The following is a 14837-nucleotide window of genomic DNA, read 5'->3' on the forward strand; positions in this document are numbered from 1 at the left end:
CCCCGCCCCCGCCTGCGCTTGCGCAGTGTGAGCCCGCAGCCCTGCCCAGCAGGCACATCTCTGCTCCTGCACGCCTGCCTTGTCTGAGCCTGGCTGCACAGCCCCACCCCCTTGCGGTTTCTCTTTTGCGCCGTTTTGCTTTTTGTCCACTAGTGTCTAAATAATGGTAAGAATAATAAATAAGAAAACTTAACAATAATAATAATTATACTTGGCTCTTATGAGCACTTTTAATAAATGCCTTGCATATATGAAATAACATAATCCCACAATTTAAACTTCTGATTGTAGGTTATGAAGCTGACACGCCTCTTCAGTGCTTTTCTAAAGGCAATTTAGCCAAAAGCTTTTACTATCACAAATGAAAAATAAAATTTTAAAAATATTTTTACATTTAAGGTTTAATTTGAGACACTAGTGGACCTACTGGAATTGGATGCTTCGGTGGATACAAAATATGGAACAACTTGAGCTGTGTTTCAAAGAGTTTTAAGTGTCATATAGGTGCTGCTGGCTTGACCTCTGAGCTGAGCGAGGATGAGGCACTTGTGTGCCTATGAAGTTGGATTTTTTTCTTGGAACTCTAGGGGATTAGTCTTGGCGAACTTGCCTGCATATAAGAAATTGTGTCTGGCACATGGTAGGCATTCATTAAATATGTGTTAAGTGACCAGAGTAAATTGGTTTATTCGATGTCCTACTTAGTGCCTGCAGGTCTTTTCTAGTTTCGTGATCCTGTTTCCTGTGGTGTTTTGCTGTCCTAGGTTGCTTGCGTTCTCTCTCTCATATTTAACAGTATATTTTTAAAAGTGTTTATTTTAAGTTCCAATGATGTAAGCTATAATTATAATACAAAACAACCAAATTAATTTAAATTCCTAATAATTAGCTTTTTTCATAAAAAGCTAATTATTTAAATTATTCCAAATGATTAGCTTTTTTCATAAAAAGCTAGTTATTTAAATTAATCCAAATGATTAGCTTTTTTCATAAAAAGCTAATTATTAAATTTATTCCAAATGATTAGCTTTTTTCATAAAAAGCTCATTATTTAAATTTGGGACAAGTGGATTATTAATGGTACATATTGGTATTATTTAAAATTTGCGTAATATAACATAAAGCGCTTACATTACAAAATATAGATTGTTTCAGCTGGCGTAATTAAGCATCTGTATAAAACAAATTTATAACTTATTGCCAGTCAGATGTACCATGTAAAAATTATGTTTCCAACTGAATGAAGAATTTTAAAATCCTCGTTCCATATATTACAAACCATGAACCAGGACTTTGTTAAAGGAGGGAATTGGGGTCTTTGGCTCCCAAAAATCTGTCACCTTCCCTCCCACCCCCCAAACAAGAATATAATCTATGGAAAATGTGTGCTTATTATAATTACAGCTTTAAATAAGTCCACCCTTTTTGGAAATTCTGTTTCTACATATTAAAGAGGTTCAAAAGAATGGTTTAAAAAAGATGTGAATATTAACAGAATTTGCATTTCACAAATAAGTACATATAGTACTCAAAAAAATTTGGACATTTGAAAATATAAAACAACTAAGTTGTTTAATCATGAGTCACTTCCTAATGTGAGACATTTATGAATGGTGGTTTTTTTTGGCTACTGTTGCTCTTGGGTGTGTTTGGGGAATAGAAATTTTTAGAAGTCATGGTGAAGAGTCAATAATTAACCAAGTGTATTTAATTCCTAAATAGACTTAAACTGAAATCTTTATCATATGTAAAGATGGTATCTGTTCCAGGCAGCTTGGCTTTATGCAGTGTGTCCTTTCAGGTTTCAGGAATGGGACCCCTGGACCCCACCTCTCCAATCCAGCCGCTCGTAAGGGGGAATTTAAGGAAGCATCATAGTTCTATGCTTCAAATCAAGTGAAGATTCTTGTCTCAAGTTAACTTGTGCCTACCCAGTTGCTGTTGAAACTTTTGTACTTCACATGCACTCACTGTTAAACTTCCTGCCCACTACCCTGTTACTTTTAATGGTTGAACCGTTCTGCTCTGGGCGGTTATCACTTTTAGGACTTAGAGTCCCCCTCCAAAATTGTAAATGCCCAGGTAGGGGCCTGAGGCCTGATACTGGTAAAGGTAGAGGTCTTAAGCTAGGGAACTTTGAAGCCAAATAAAGCCTTGAATTTGTTTGGCCACCACTGTATTTAAAAATTAAAAAGAATGTCTGGGGGCATGCACCCCAAGTTACATAGTTGCAGCCCCTCCCTATTATCCTAAGTCTCTTTTCACTTTCAGTTTACCCAATTGATTTTTTGTTTCCCTAAACAACATACTGATTATTTGTTGATTTCCTCTAGTGTATTGTTATTTTTCTTCCAGTTTTTGTTTTTTGCAAATGTTTAAAACCATCAGACCTGGGCTTCAGTAAAGCCCACCCCAGTGGCTGTGATTGACATGTAGGTTGTTAACCTTCCTGACCTGGGTCAAGCCTGCACCAAGGCCCTGCTGTGAATGTCCTGTGGGAAGTTTTGTCTCTATGTTTTGAAAGTATGAATGTCTAGATAACAGAAGTGGCACCTTACCTTACCTGTGTTTATTAGTTGTTTATTAATGGGACATTAAAACTCTTAATTTAGTAAATAAAAATTACATTATGTTGTGACTTTATGTTGTCTGTGTCACCAATACATTTGTCTTTAGAGAATTGGAAAAGAGACGATGTCACAGGTTATGATGTGTTTGTGTCTTCTGATTTTTTCTAAACTTGAATATTTCATCTTGAATGTTAATTATTGTTTTTATAGCTTAAATTATTAAAGTAATTAAGTAGCATGGTTAAAAGTATTGAAATGGCACGGTAATTTCGTTTCCTTAAGGACCCTGCTTGCTTGGAGAGGCCACACCAACAGCGCCAGGACATGGGGAAATGGTTTGGGTAGAGGCGTTGGGGCAGGGGAGGGGCCTAAAGGATTAGGAGGAGTGTAAAGAAAGGAGGAAGAGGCATGTCTCTACAGCCAGGGACAGGGCTGATGAGTATAGGCATCATATTTGATTACTGCATCCCTTTTTTATTCTTGTACCCTATTGGTTGGAACATTAGCTATTTTCCGCCTAACTTCACTTGATAACAAATGTGTATCTTTTTTTTTTTCTTTTTACTTTACATAACTTATTTGGTGTTCTTTTTTGCCTTGATGGGTCAGAGAGGAAGGTTTTTAAACTTTTGTTTTAAAAGTTGTTTCAACTTTTTAAACTAAAAAGTTGTCTCCACTTTTTAAACTAAAAAGTTGTTTTAAACTCTTAAAAGTTTTCAACTGAAAAAGTTTTTCCACTTTCATATCTTTTAAACTTTTAAACTTTTTATGTATTTAAAATTTCCAAATATGGGATTTAGGGTTTGAGATCATTATTGAACATTTAAAATAATTAAATCACTGTAAATGCGTTTAACCTTATTTTCAGGAAGTACACAGGCAGACACTGTGTCATAATTTACTGTGTGTGTGATTTATTGTCATCACACTCATAATTAGAAATATTTAACCCCTCACCACCCCACCCCCACACACATCTACTCACCTCCTAGGAATGCAGCCATATCCTACCTTAATATTATAAACCTTCAGGTGGGGCTGTGCTGACAAATCTTAATTAAAAACCAGATATTGTAAACTGGTGACCTGCAGGACAAATAAGGACCTGGATTTGTTGACCAATATGGTATTTAAAAAAGAAAAAAATTAAATATCTTTAGGTGAGAAGTGAATGCCCTGGTTGCTTTAATTACACAGCCCCTCCCTATTTTAATCTCAGTCTCTTTACACAGAAAGTTACCTTTCTGCTTTCTGTTTAATAACTTCATTAATATCAGGTTAGAGTTATTGGACATTCACTATGTGATTATCTGCAGTATTTAATTAAATCTTTATAATAAATTTGAGGTATACTATTATTGGGCTTATTGGAATGTCCCATTTTATAGCCCACCTCTTCCTAGGGGGCATTAATTAATATTTGTTGAATGACTGCATAATGAGGAGGGAAACTGACATTCACATGTGCTGCTGTTCAGTGCCATTTCTGTCCCACAGAGAATTCTCCCTGGGAAATTAAACTAGGGTCAGAAAAATTAGACAATCCTGTGGTTTTTGTGGTTGTCATGGTTGTTTGATTTGATAACCAGTTTCCTTCTCTGTAGAGGTGGGCCAGGGTCATGACACTTGTCCCAAGTGTCCCCCCCACCAGGGCTGATGCATAAAAAGCATTATGATTTTAGTACCTCCCTCTTTTTTTGTGTGGTTCCCTCTTGGTTTAAATATCAGCCATTTTTTGCCTAACTTCTTTAATAACAAAAGTTATCATTTGGTTTTAATTTGCATAATTTATTTGGTATTCTTTTTTGCTTTGAAAGATTTTTGCTCTGCTCCCTTGATACAAAACTACTTCTTTGGACTGTCTCATCATTCTTTTATAGTTGTAAAGGTAAGCATGCTGTTGATAGAGTTTTAAGTATTGTTGACTCAAAATAAACAGGTGACTTGAGGAGGAAAAGGTCATTTGGACATCAAAAAGTAGTGTGCTTTTCATTATCTATCGTCCTGATTGATAACCTTTCCCTTTTCTTTTGAGGGTTTGTTTTCTTTGTTCACTAATGTAAGCAAATAGAGCAAGGAGACACTTTAAATACTAAAATCTTCTCTGTGCTGCTTTGAATGCATATGTTGAATTTATACTTTTATCTTCCTATACAGAAATAAGCGAGTTCTGAGAATAAAAAGAAGAAGGGGTGGAAGAGGGGGCCAGGATCCAGGCCTCCATCCCCACAGAAGTGAAGACACACTTGGGAGGTCTCCTCCCACCCCAACCGTCACGCTGGGTCCCGACTGCCCACCTCCTCCTCCTCCCCCTCCCCCCAACAACAACAACAACAACAACTCCAAACACAGCGGCCACAAGAGCCCCTGTGTCCCCAACATGACCGAACGCAGGAGGGATGAGCTGTCTGAAGAAATCAACAACTTAAGAGAGAAGGTCATGAGGCAGTCCGAGGAGAACACCAACCTGCAGAACCAGGTGCAGAAGCTCACCGAGGAAAACTGCTCTCTTCGTGAGCAAGTGGAGCCCCCTGCTGACGACGAGGATGACGACATCGAGCTCCGGGGTGCTGCGGCCGCTGCTGCGCCACCCACTCCAGTCGAGGAAGAGTGCCCAGAAGACCTCCCGGAGAAGTTTGATGGCAACCCAGACATGCTGGTTCCTTTCATGTCCCAGTGCCAGGTCTTCATGGAAAAGAGCACCAGAGATTTCTCAGTGGATCGCGTCCGCGTCTGCTTCGTGACAAGCATGATGACCGGCCGCGCTGCCCGCTGGGCCTCGGCCAAGCTGGAGCGGTCCCATTACCTGATGCACAACTACCCTGCCTTCATGATGGAAATGAAGCATGTCTTTGAAGACCCTCAGAGGCGAGAGGCTGCCAAACGCAAGATCAGACGTCTGCGCCAAGGCATGGGGTCTGTCGTCGACTATTCCAATGCTTTCCAGATGATTGCCCAGGACCTGGATTGGAATGAGCCTGCGCTGATTGACCAGTACCATGAGGGCCTCAGCGACCACATTCAGGAGGAGCTGTCCCACCTCGAGGTCGCCAAGTCGCTGTCCGCACTGATCGGCCAGTGCATTCACATTGAGAGAAGGCTGGCCAGGGCTGCTGCAGCTCGCAAGCCACGCTCCCCGCCCCGGGCGCTGGTGTTGCCTCACATCACAAACCACCACCAGGTCGATCCTACCGAGCCCGTGGGAGGTGCCCGCATGCGCCTGACCCAGGAAGAGAAGGAAAGACGCAGAAAGCTGAACCTCTGCCTCTACTGTGGAAACGGAGGTCACTACGCCGACAACTGTCCTGCCAAGGCCTCAAAGTCTTCGCCGGCGGGAAACTCCCCGGCCCCGCTGTAGAGGGACCATCAGCGACCGGGCCAGAAATAACAAGGTCCCCACAAGATGATATTTCAACTCCACACTTGCAAGTGATGCTCCAGATCCATCTTCCGGGCAGACACACCCTGTTCGTCCGAGCCATGATCGATTCTGGTGCTTCTGGCAACTTCATTGATCACGAATATGTTGCACAAAATGGAATTCCTCTAAGAGTCAAGGACTGGCCAATACTTGTGGAAGCAATTGATGGGCGCCCCGTAGCATCGGGCCCAGTTGTCCACGAAACACACAACCTGATTGTTGACCTGGGAGATCACCGTGAGGTGCTGTCCTTTGATGTGACTCAGTCTCCGTTCTTCCCCATCGTCCTAGGGGTTCGCTGGCTGAGCACACATGATCCTAACATCACATGGAGCACCCGCTCCATTGTCTTCGATTCTGAATATTGCCGATACCACTGCCGGATGTACTGTCCAATACCACCCTCGCTCCCACTACCAGCACCACAACCGTCCCTTTACTACCCAGTAGACGGATACAGAGTTTACCAACCAGTGAGGTATTATTACGTCCAGAATGTGTACACTCCAGTAGATGAGCACGTCTACCCAGATCACCGCCTGGTTGACCCCAATATAGAAATGATACCTGGAGCACACAGTATTCCCAGCGGACATGTGTACTCACTGTCTGAATCTGAAATGGCAGCTCTCCGAGATTTTGTGGCGAGAAATGTGAAAGATGGGCTAATTACTCCAACCATCGCACCTAATGGAGCCCAAGTTCTCCAAGTGAAGAGGGGGTGGAAACTGCAAGTCTCTTATGATTGCCGAGCTCCAAACAATTTTACCATCCAGAATCAGTATCCTCGTCTGTCTATTCCAAATTTAGAAGACCAAGCTCACCTGGCAACGTACACTGAGTTTGTACCTCAAGTACCTGGATACCCAACATACCCTGCGTACACCACGTACCCGACCTACCCAGTAGGATTCGCCTGGTATCCTGTGGGACGAGATGGGCAAGGAAGATCACTATATGTACCTGTTATGATCACTTGGAATCCGCACTGGTACCGCCAGCCTCCGGTACCACAGTATCCACCACCGCAGCCACCACCCCCACCGCCGCCCCCACCACCGCCTCCATCTTACAGCACCATGTAAACACTGGTCATGTCCTTCCAGATCTCTGCTCTCTAAACTTATTCCTGTTCAGCTTCTCAATCAGTGACTGTGTGCTAAATTGGGCTACTGTATCTTCAGGCCACCTGAGGCACATCCTCTCTGAAATGGCTACAGAAGGTCAGGGCCACCCTGGACTGGCACATATCCTAAAGCACCAAAAGATCTTCAGTATTTTCTGGGAGTAACAATATTTACCAACAAATTATCTCTCAGTTTTCCACCTTGACTGCCAATCTAACTAAAGTAATTAACAAGTTTACTTTCCAGCAAATCCTGGAAGCCTGGGTTTTACCTGCTGAAACCTATGTCACCATCTTAAATTACAGGCTGCCAAATTCCTTGGTTTAACATTTACAGAGAAGCTGATGCAAACAGGAAATGCTGATTTCTTTATGGAGGGGGAGACAAAGAGGAGGAGGACATGACTTTTCTTGCAGTTTCGGTACTCTCTTTACATCACTGGAGGACCGGAGCCTTATTAAGGAAGCCAAAATTACTGGTGCAGTGTAGAAAGGCTTCCGTGATGCTCTTGCTGCACCCTTAGAAACTTCACCATCTTCAAACTCCACTTTCATGGTTCCGTTAATTCTCAAGGAGCAGCAACTCGACCGGTTCTCCCAGGAGCAGGCAACGCCCCTGCAACACAAAACACCTCAGGCCTGAAAAGGAAGTGCTCTCTCAGATGGACTGTTGCATGTTAAGAGTGTGCCTTCACATCCTGGTGCAAATCACATGTACCCAAGAACTCTGGCTTTAACACAACACCTTACCATCATCATGCCAGTAATGGCTTCCACAAAGTGTTAAACCTGGTAACCAGAGACTACTGGTGACTCCAGGCGTGTTGGATGTTTGTGAAGTGTTGTGACCACCTCTCAATCATGTGCGAGGGCTATAGAGTAGCAAATCAAAAGTACCCAACTCTTAAAAGAGACTGAGTTAATTGTTACCAACTTGTCCTGGTACTTCAGAAAGAATTTTCACGTGTTGTTAATTGGCTGGAAAAGCACCAGCTTGAGGTTTTGGAAGCATCTGTCCATGTCTCTGCCTCCATATGCATCTGGGCATTCCATCATCTGTCCCCTCATTGGATGGTAGTATTTGGATGATCAGAGAGGGGAAATGATTTAGCACCCAGATCCACACTCGTATGCCTGGGAGGGATGTTTTTGAAGAAGAGGAATTAGGGCACTGGATGCTGTCTTGAGGATATGGACTTTCACAGACAACACAAGAATTGTCTTCAATCCAGTGACACCTCTGGTGTCTCCTGGAGGCTTTGTGCTAACCTGGGACTGCCTGACTTCCTTTAGCCCGGTCCCTTGCTACTACCTTGAACTATTTGTCTAACCTCTCTCTTTCTGTTCAGTTCTTTACTACTGCCATTAACCCTGCTGCAGGATTTGTGTCATCTTCCTGCCTGGTCGCTGAGACTCCATTTTGCTGCCACACACGGAGACGAAAGAGGCAGGCTTTAAATGCCAAAACACAGTTTGAGCAGTAGAAAACAACATGGTGTATATTTCAAATTGTGTGTTGCAAAGAGGAGCCTGACGGTGAAGTTTCATCTCTCCTCAACACCATCTTTTACATATTCATTATCACCCACCCTTATTCTTGCATGTTTAAATACTTAAAACTTTTAGCTGTAGTAGTGTCCTTTAACAGTATTTTAAAGTGGTGACTATGCTTTCAAAAATTTCCATTGAATTACAAAGTACTATCCAATTCTTATTGTTAGAGTTCAACTAAGTAAAAATGATAAGTAACGTCGTGTAAAATGTTTATGTACTGTGAACTTCTTACAACACTGTGAATGAGAGGCTCCTCAGAACTGGAGTATTTGTATAATAGTTCATCCTGTCCATCTTCAGTCTTCAATTTTAACATCATATATAATTTCAATTTTATCAATTGGGCCTTTAAAAATCACACAAAAAGATATAGAGTTTCAAAGAAGAAACTTAATTGGCTATTTACTTAATCCAAAACAACTTTTCTTTCTTTTCTTCAATGGAATCAGAAAGCTTGTCAATCACTCGTGTGTTTTAGAGTAATTTTAAAATGGTGCATTTGTGCTTCTGGACTATTTTGAAGCGTCACTTCAGTTTACCTCAGATATCAATCCATCCTCCATACATTTGAATTCAAGTTGTTTTGTGTCACATTTACAGTTTTCAGTTGATCTTCAGGCTGCAGAAAGTCTGTAGCCCCGGCATGTGCACACGGACATTTGCCACCACTGCAAGCGAAAGTCTGGAGAAGTTGGCCAACAACAAAAATGATCAGGGAGAGCAGGCTGGTGTGGGTTAATAACTCACAAAGTCCCTGACACACATTTGGCTGTTTACTAAAGCTTGTGATTAACTTTTTGGCAGTGTGTACTATGCTCTATTGCTAGATATGCTATCTATAAATGTAGATGTTAAGGATAAGTAATCTCAATTTTTTCTATAGTATTGATAGAAGTTTGGTTAAGTTTCCTTTCACTCAAATTATTTTGTTGCTTTTGATCAAATTTATGTTAGATTCTTTTTTCTTTTTTTTTTTTTTGGCATTTTACAAGAAAAATGCCTTTATTCATAAGAAAGGAGAAAGCAAAGGAATATCTAAAGAAAGGGAGCAAAATAAAAACAAAGGAGATAGGTAAATCAGAACATCAGAATTGTTAAGCAAAGCCAGTAGTTGAGTCTTTGAAACAGTCTGGCAAATTAAATAAATGACTTTTAGCCCAAATTTGCATTGTTAATTAAATCAAGGAAGAAGATCTAAGAGCTCCCCTTGGTAGGCAAGCCTAGAGAGAACTAGCTAAGGTCATCATGTTAGAATATTGAAACAGAGGAAGTTTCATACATTTATGAAGGGTCAATTTAGTTTGAACAATGAGGTGTTTGTCCTAGATACTGAAAAAAGAATTGGCTTGATTGAGTCATGTTAAGTAGTACAGTGAACTCGCAGGTGCAGGTCAATATGGGGGGTAGTCAGGAATTCTGTTTAAGTTGCAGGTACCTCTTGGACTGCTGAGTTGATCCAGCTTTCATCCACCACAGACATCTCACATCAGATCCAGTTCCAAGACTGGCAACAGAGAACACCCTGCTGGGAAGACCTGGACAATATTTAAGGACCACCTGCAGAAATGAAGAGCCCGATGGGAACCATTCTACATTTTCACCTAAAGAGAGAACACACATCTGATGGGCCTGAAAGTTCTTTGTTGTTTCAGATTGTAGAACACGAATTGGTCTGTGGAAAATTGCATTGTTTTTATTTCTTTGTGTAATCAGTTTAAGTAATAGGGGTTATATATAATCATAAGTATTTTAGGGTGGGAGGGACTATTAAGTAGTCTTAAGTGGGTGGGGTTATTTAGAAAGTTAGAATAATATTATGTATTAGATATCTCTATAAGTGGACATGTGTACGTACTTACTTGTAACCCTTTACCCTCTACTGTAATTGCTACTTTTAAAGATTTCAGATAAACTCTGAGGGAATTTCTGGGAGACCAGCCTATTTAGAGGGAATTGGACATGGATAAACCTTCAAAGGTGATTGGATTAATAATTTAATAGAGGCCCTAGGTATTAACACCAGGGATCAGATTGTGAGAAAACCTTTAGAGAGTTACAGGATGGATAGGTGCCGTTTTTTGCTGAAATGAAAGTGATAACGATGGATGGTAAATATTCATGGAAGTTCTGGGAAGGTGATGAATAAAAACCCTTGCATTTACCCCTGTTGGTAGCCCTCCTCCTTATCCCTTCCCCTTCTCCCTCTTTCTACACCTACCTACCCCATCCCACCTCCCTACCCCTCCTTCAAACTGTATTGCTGTATTCTCTTTACTCTATATTTCTCTCTATTTACTGGTATTGTATTGATGTTATAATAAAAATTCAATAAAGATTTAGTGGTTAAGTGCAAACTGTGTCCTGATTATTTCAGCGTCCACCAGCATCAAGGGAACGGGGTGAGGGAGTGGGGAAGGTGGGAGGATGAGAAGAGAAGGTGGGGGGAATGGGGAGGGTCAGGAGATGGGAAAGGGGTGGGGGAGAAGGGGAGAGGAAGATGGAGCAGTGGGGAGGGTGGGGAGTTGAGTTAGGGTGTAGGTGGGGGAATGGGAAGGGGGTGGAATGGGTAGGGGTGAGGGTGAGTTGGGATGGGGTGGTGGTACAAAATACACATCAGTCTTGCAATCCAGTGATTGAATCAATCATCAATCAATCATTAATCACAAAAACCGGTATCAATTATACACCCAGAATACTCCAGGACATAACTTATTTATTCCAGCTATAAAACTTTAACATAAAATAAAGCCACACGATTAATAGTGACTCCAGTGACATAATAAACTTTATTTTTAATATCAATTTTACTTGAAATACTTGAGATTTATTAATAGAAAATTATAAAACATAGGTGAGGACATAAGACATATCAAATGCCGAAAAAGTCGAAATGTATGGGAAATTAACATGCAGATTCATTCTTATGACAACAGTAAAACAATATCAGAGTGATAGTGAAGTTTATCTAAAAAAGTGGCAAACAGGTTCATGAGGCATTCATCCTATCAGATTTTAAAACATAATGACATTAGTCAGAGTGGTACAATTACAAGTTGCATATAGAAAACCTGAGGGTTGCTGAGTTCATTTGGCACTGGTAGTCACATAAACATGGGGAAGATATTGGGAAGATGGTAACGAATAGCTAATGATGAAGACATACAGCTAAAAATTGTCTCCCCTCAGAAGCATCCTACCCTGAAGTTGTTCATCCAGCCAGGAGTTCACAGACTTCCACGGGGTGTAGGGTGGTGGGTGGAGTCGGAGAAATTCGGAGTGGGAGTGCCTGGCCAAGAACCACTCAGCTATCAAAAGCCTGCTTTGGGGGTCACTTATAATTTAAACAATATGGTGTAAAAGTGATTAGTCAAGTCACTTTGAAAGAAAATTGAAATATCCTATTCATCTCTGTTTTGTTACACCTAGACCCCTCCCCATCCAGACTGCCACTTAGAATCCCTCGTATCCAGTGTAGTTAATGTCAGTAATTAATTAAAACAGTTGTTTGAAATGAGGACCACACTATGTTAACTTAAAATACATAAATCTATTTTCATTTGTCCATCTTGATAGAGGCCTATATTTCACTAATTGGAGTTTGGAGTTCCTTTTTGAGTAAATTATGTCAGAAACAAAATAAATAACAATGAGAAAGTAAACAACTTCTTAAAACATGTCAAAGCAATTAAATTACTTCATGTGAAGAATCGCTTTTAATCCATACCTCAAAAAATGCAATAATGAATTTCAGATAAATCAGAGACTACAAGGAAGAAGAACTTACTGGTGTGGGGAGGGTAAACAAAATAATAATAATAATAGAAGCTGAGATGGATGATTTTGAATAAAGAGAAAGAACATACACAAGAGAATGGGAAAATATTTGGTACCTACTTATGAAATATTTGATAACTAGCCTATTAAAGCACCTGATATTTTCTTGGAGAAATTAAGTAAACACCCAATACCAGCCCTTTACACCTTTCCTGTCTTCTTTGAGTACTCAGCCAGCCCTCCATATCCGAGGGTTCCATATCCATGGATTCAACCAACTGCGGGTCAAAAATATTCGGGGAAAAAAAAAATCAATACAATAATAAAAGATAATACAAATTTAAAAACAATACAATACACAAACTATTTACATAGCATTTACATTATATTAGGTATTATAAGTAATCTAGAGATGATTTAAAGTATACAGGAGGATTACCAGCTAGCCACCAAAAAACAAAACAAAAACCGAGAAAAAATCGTTAAATAAATAAAGTATATGGGAGGATGTGTGTAGGTTGTATGCAAATATTACATCATTTTATATCAGGGACTTGAGCATCCTCAGATTTTGCTACCTGTGGGGGTCCTGGAACCAGTTCTCCTGAGAATACCGAGGGACTGTATGTGGAGAAGACTGGGTGAATAAATAAGTAAATTTGTGTGTGTATGTGTATGCTCAATAATTAATTGATGTCTTTCAATATTCAAGACAGTAGGCTAGGTTGAGGGGGCACAGACCTGGGGCTGAGACACCTACTGCCATTGAAAGGAGGCAGCACTCAAGAATATCCAGCCAGGGTACCCCAACTGCTCTTAGGCACCATACATGCCCAAGTCATTTGTGAGCAGGCACCATTTAATTATCATTTAGTTCAGACAAAGGATATTGTCTGAGATTTGACATACGAGTTTTTTTTTTCAGAATATACTAAAATTTTAATTTTTTAATTTATTTTTACCAGTGTTTTTTAATTGAGGAGTAGAAAGAATGAATGAGAGAAAGGGAGGTTAGATGGCTCTTTCCTCCCAAATTAACCTCCCAAGCAACCCATTCAGCATACAATAAATTCCCTAATTCTATTCCCAGTTAATCTGTAGAGATAGTTACCTATATAGAATCCTGGTTGCTGGTAACTCAAGATAATTTACACAATAACATTTTGACCCAAGACAATAACTCTAAAGAGATAGCAAGTGAACCTCTGGAAGATCATTAATTACTGTTTTATATCTAGCCTTCTAGGCCATACATAAGAAAATTCCTGAATTAAAATTAATTATAACGGGCCGGCCCGGTGGCGCACTGGATAAGTGCGCCGCTTGGGAAGCGCGGTGGCGCTCCCGATAACTTATAATTTTGTATTGTTGGCTGGTTCTTCTCAAGTGGTCCATGTCAAAAGAGAAGTGGAAGTTATACTCTAAGAAAAACCCTCGTGTAAATTCATGATATATAAAATTATTTTTTTAAAAAGTGAACAAAAACAGATTTCCCTATTCTATTTCTAATAGCTTTCAACACTATTTCTCATTTACATCAACCTGATGTTAGAATGAGTCTAATAGCACAACATCCTACTTTCTATACCTAAGTTGATTTTAGGACTATGCATTGCTTATTTCTATAACTTTGAATGACTTGAGTACTACCCCAAGTTTTATCACTGCCTGCAATTCTTAAGATTAATCAAAGGATGGTGAATAGGATTTTACTAGCTTTAGGGCCACAAAATTGGCATATTAATTTACCTGTCAGTCTAACACTGAAATAATGACCAATTCTGAGAACTGGGTTTTTAATCCCTGTTACTAGGTGCTAAGCCACACCAAAATCCAATGTTTTTTTTTTTTTTTTTTTTTTTTTTTCATGTCCGGCAACGGATCGCAACCCTCAGTGTCGCGCCCGTACCAGACCGGGACCGGCAACGGGATCGCAACCCTCAGTGTTGCTCCCGCACCTCGCTCAGCCAGTGAGCGGGAACCGGTCTGTATGTGGGATCCTAACCCTCGGTGGGAGCGCCACCGCGCTCCCAAGCGGCGCACTGTAGTAGTGCGCCACCGGGCCGGCCCCCCAAAATCCAATGTTAAAGTTAGGTTCACTCATCTCTCCTCTTTTGAACCTATTTGAGAATGAACACAGCAAGTTAGATGTAAATTAAAATGCATCTTTTTTATGATCGAGCTAAACTGCGGAATGCAATTTGGGCCTCAGGTTAAAATTATCCTTCCTATTTCTTTCCTCTACCCCAAATCTGGATCTGAGGATGTGACACCTACATAACTCCCCAGGGAAGCACACCCATCAAGAACTTTGGAAAATTTATTATAGATAAGTAAACAAAAACACATTTTTTTCCTATTCTATTTCTAAGAAGGGAGCAAAAGCAAGGTG

At 40.5% G+C, this 14837-nt stretch overlaps 1 protein-coding gene across 1 annotated transcript in view; it reads left to right on the forward strand.

The window, feature by feature from the left end:
* The window catches only part of PEG10 (paternally expressed 10), an 11419-nt gene extending 1748 nt beyond the window's left edge, over positions 1–9671 (forward strand). The window contains 2 exon segments of the mRNA XM_008571722.1: positions 4728–5899; positions 5902–9671. Of these exon segments, the coding sequence (XP_008569944.1) occupies positions 4728–5899; positions 5902–7076 (2347 nt within the window). The 3' untranslated portion in view covers positions 7077–9671.
* Positions 9672–14837: the final 5166 nt, after the last annotated feature.

This window comes from Galeopterus variegatus, unplaced genomic scaffold, assembly GCF_000696425.1.
Source record: "Galeopterus variegatus unplaced genomic scaffold, G_variegatus-3.0.2 Scaffold43, whole genome shotgun sequence".
NCBI lineage: Eukaryota > Metazoa > Chordata > Mammalia > Dermoptera > Cynocephalidae > Galeopterus > Galeopterus variegatus.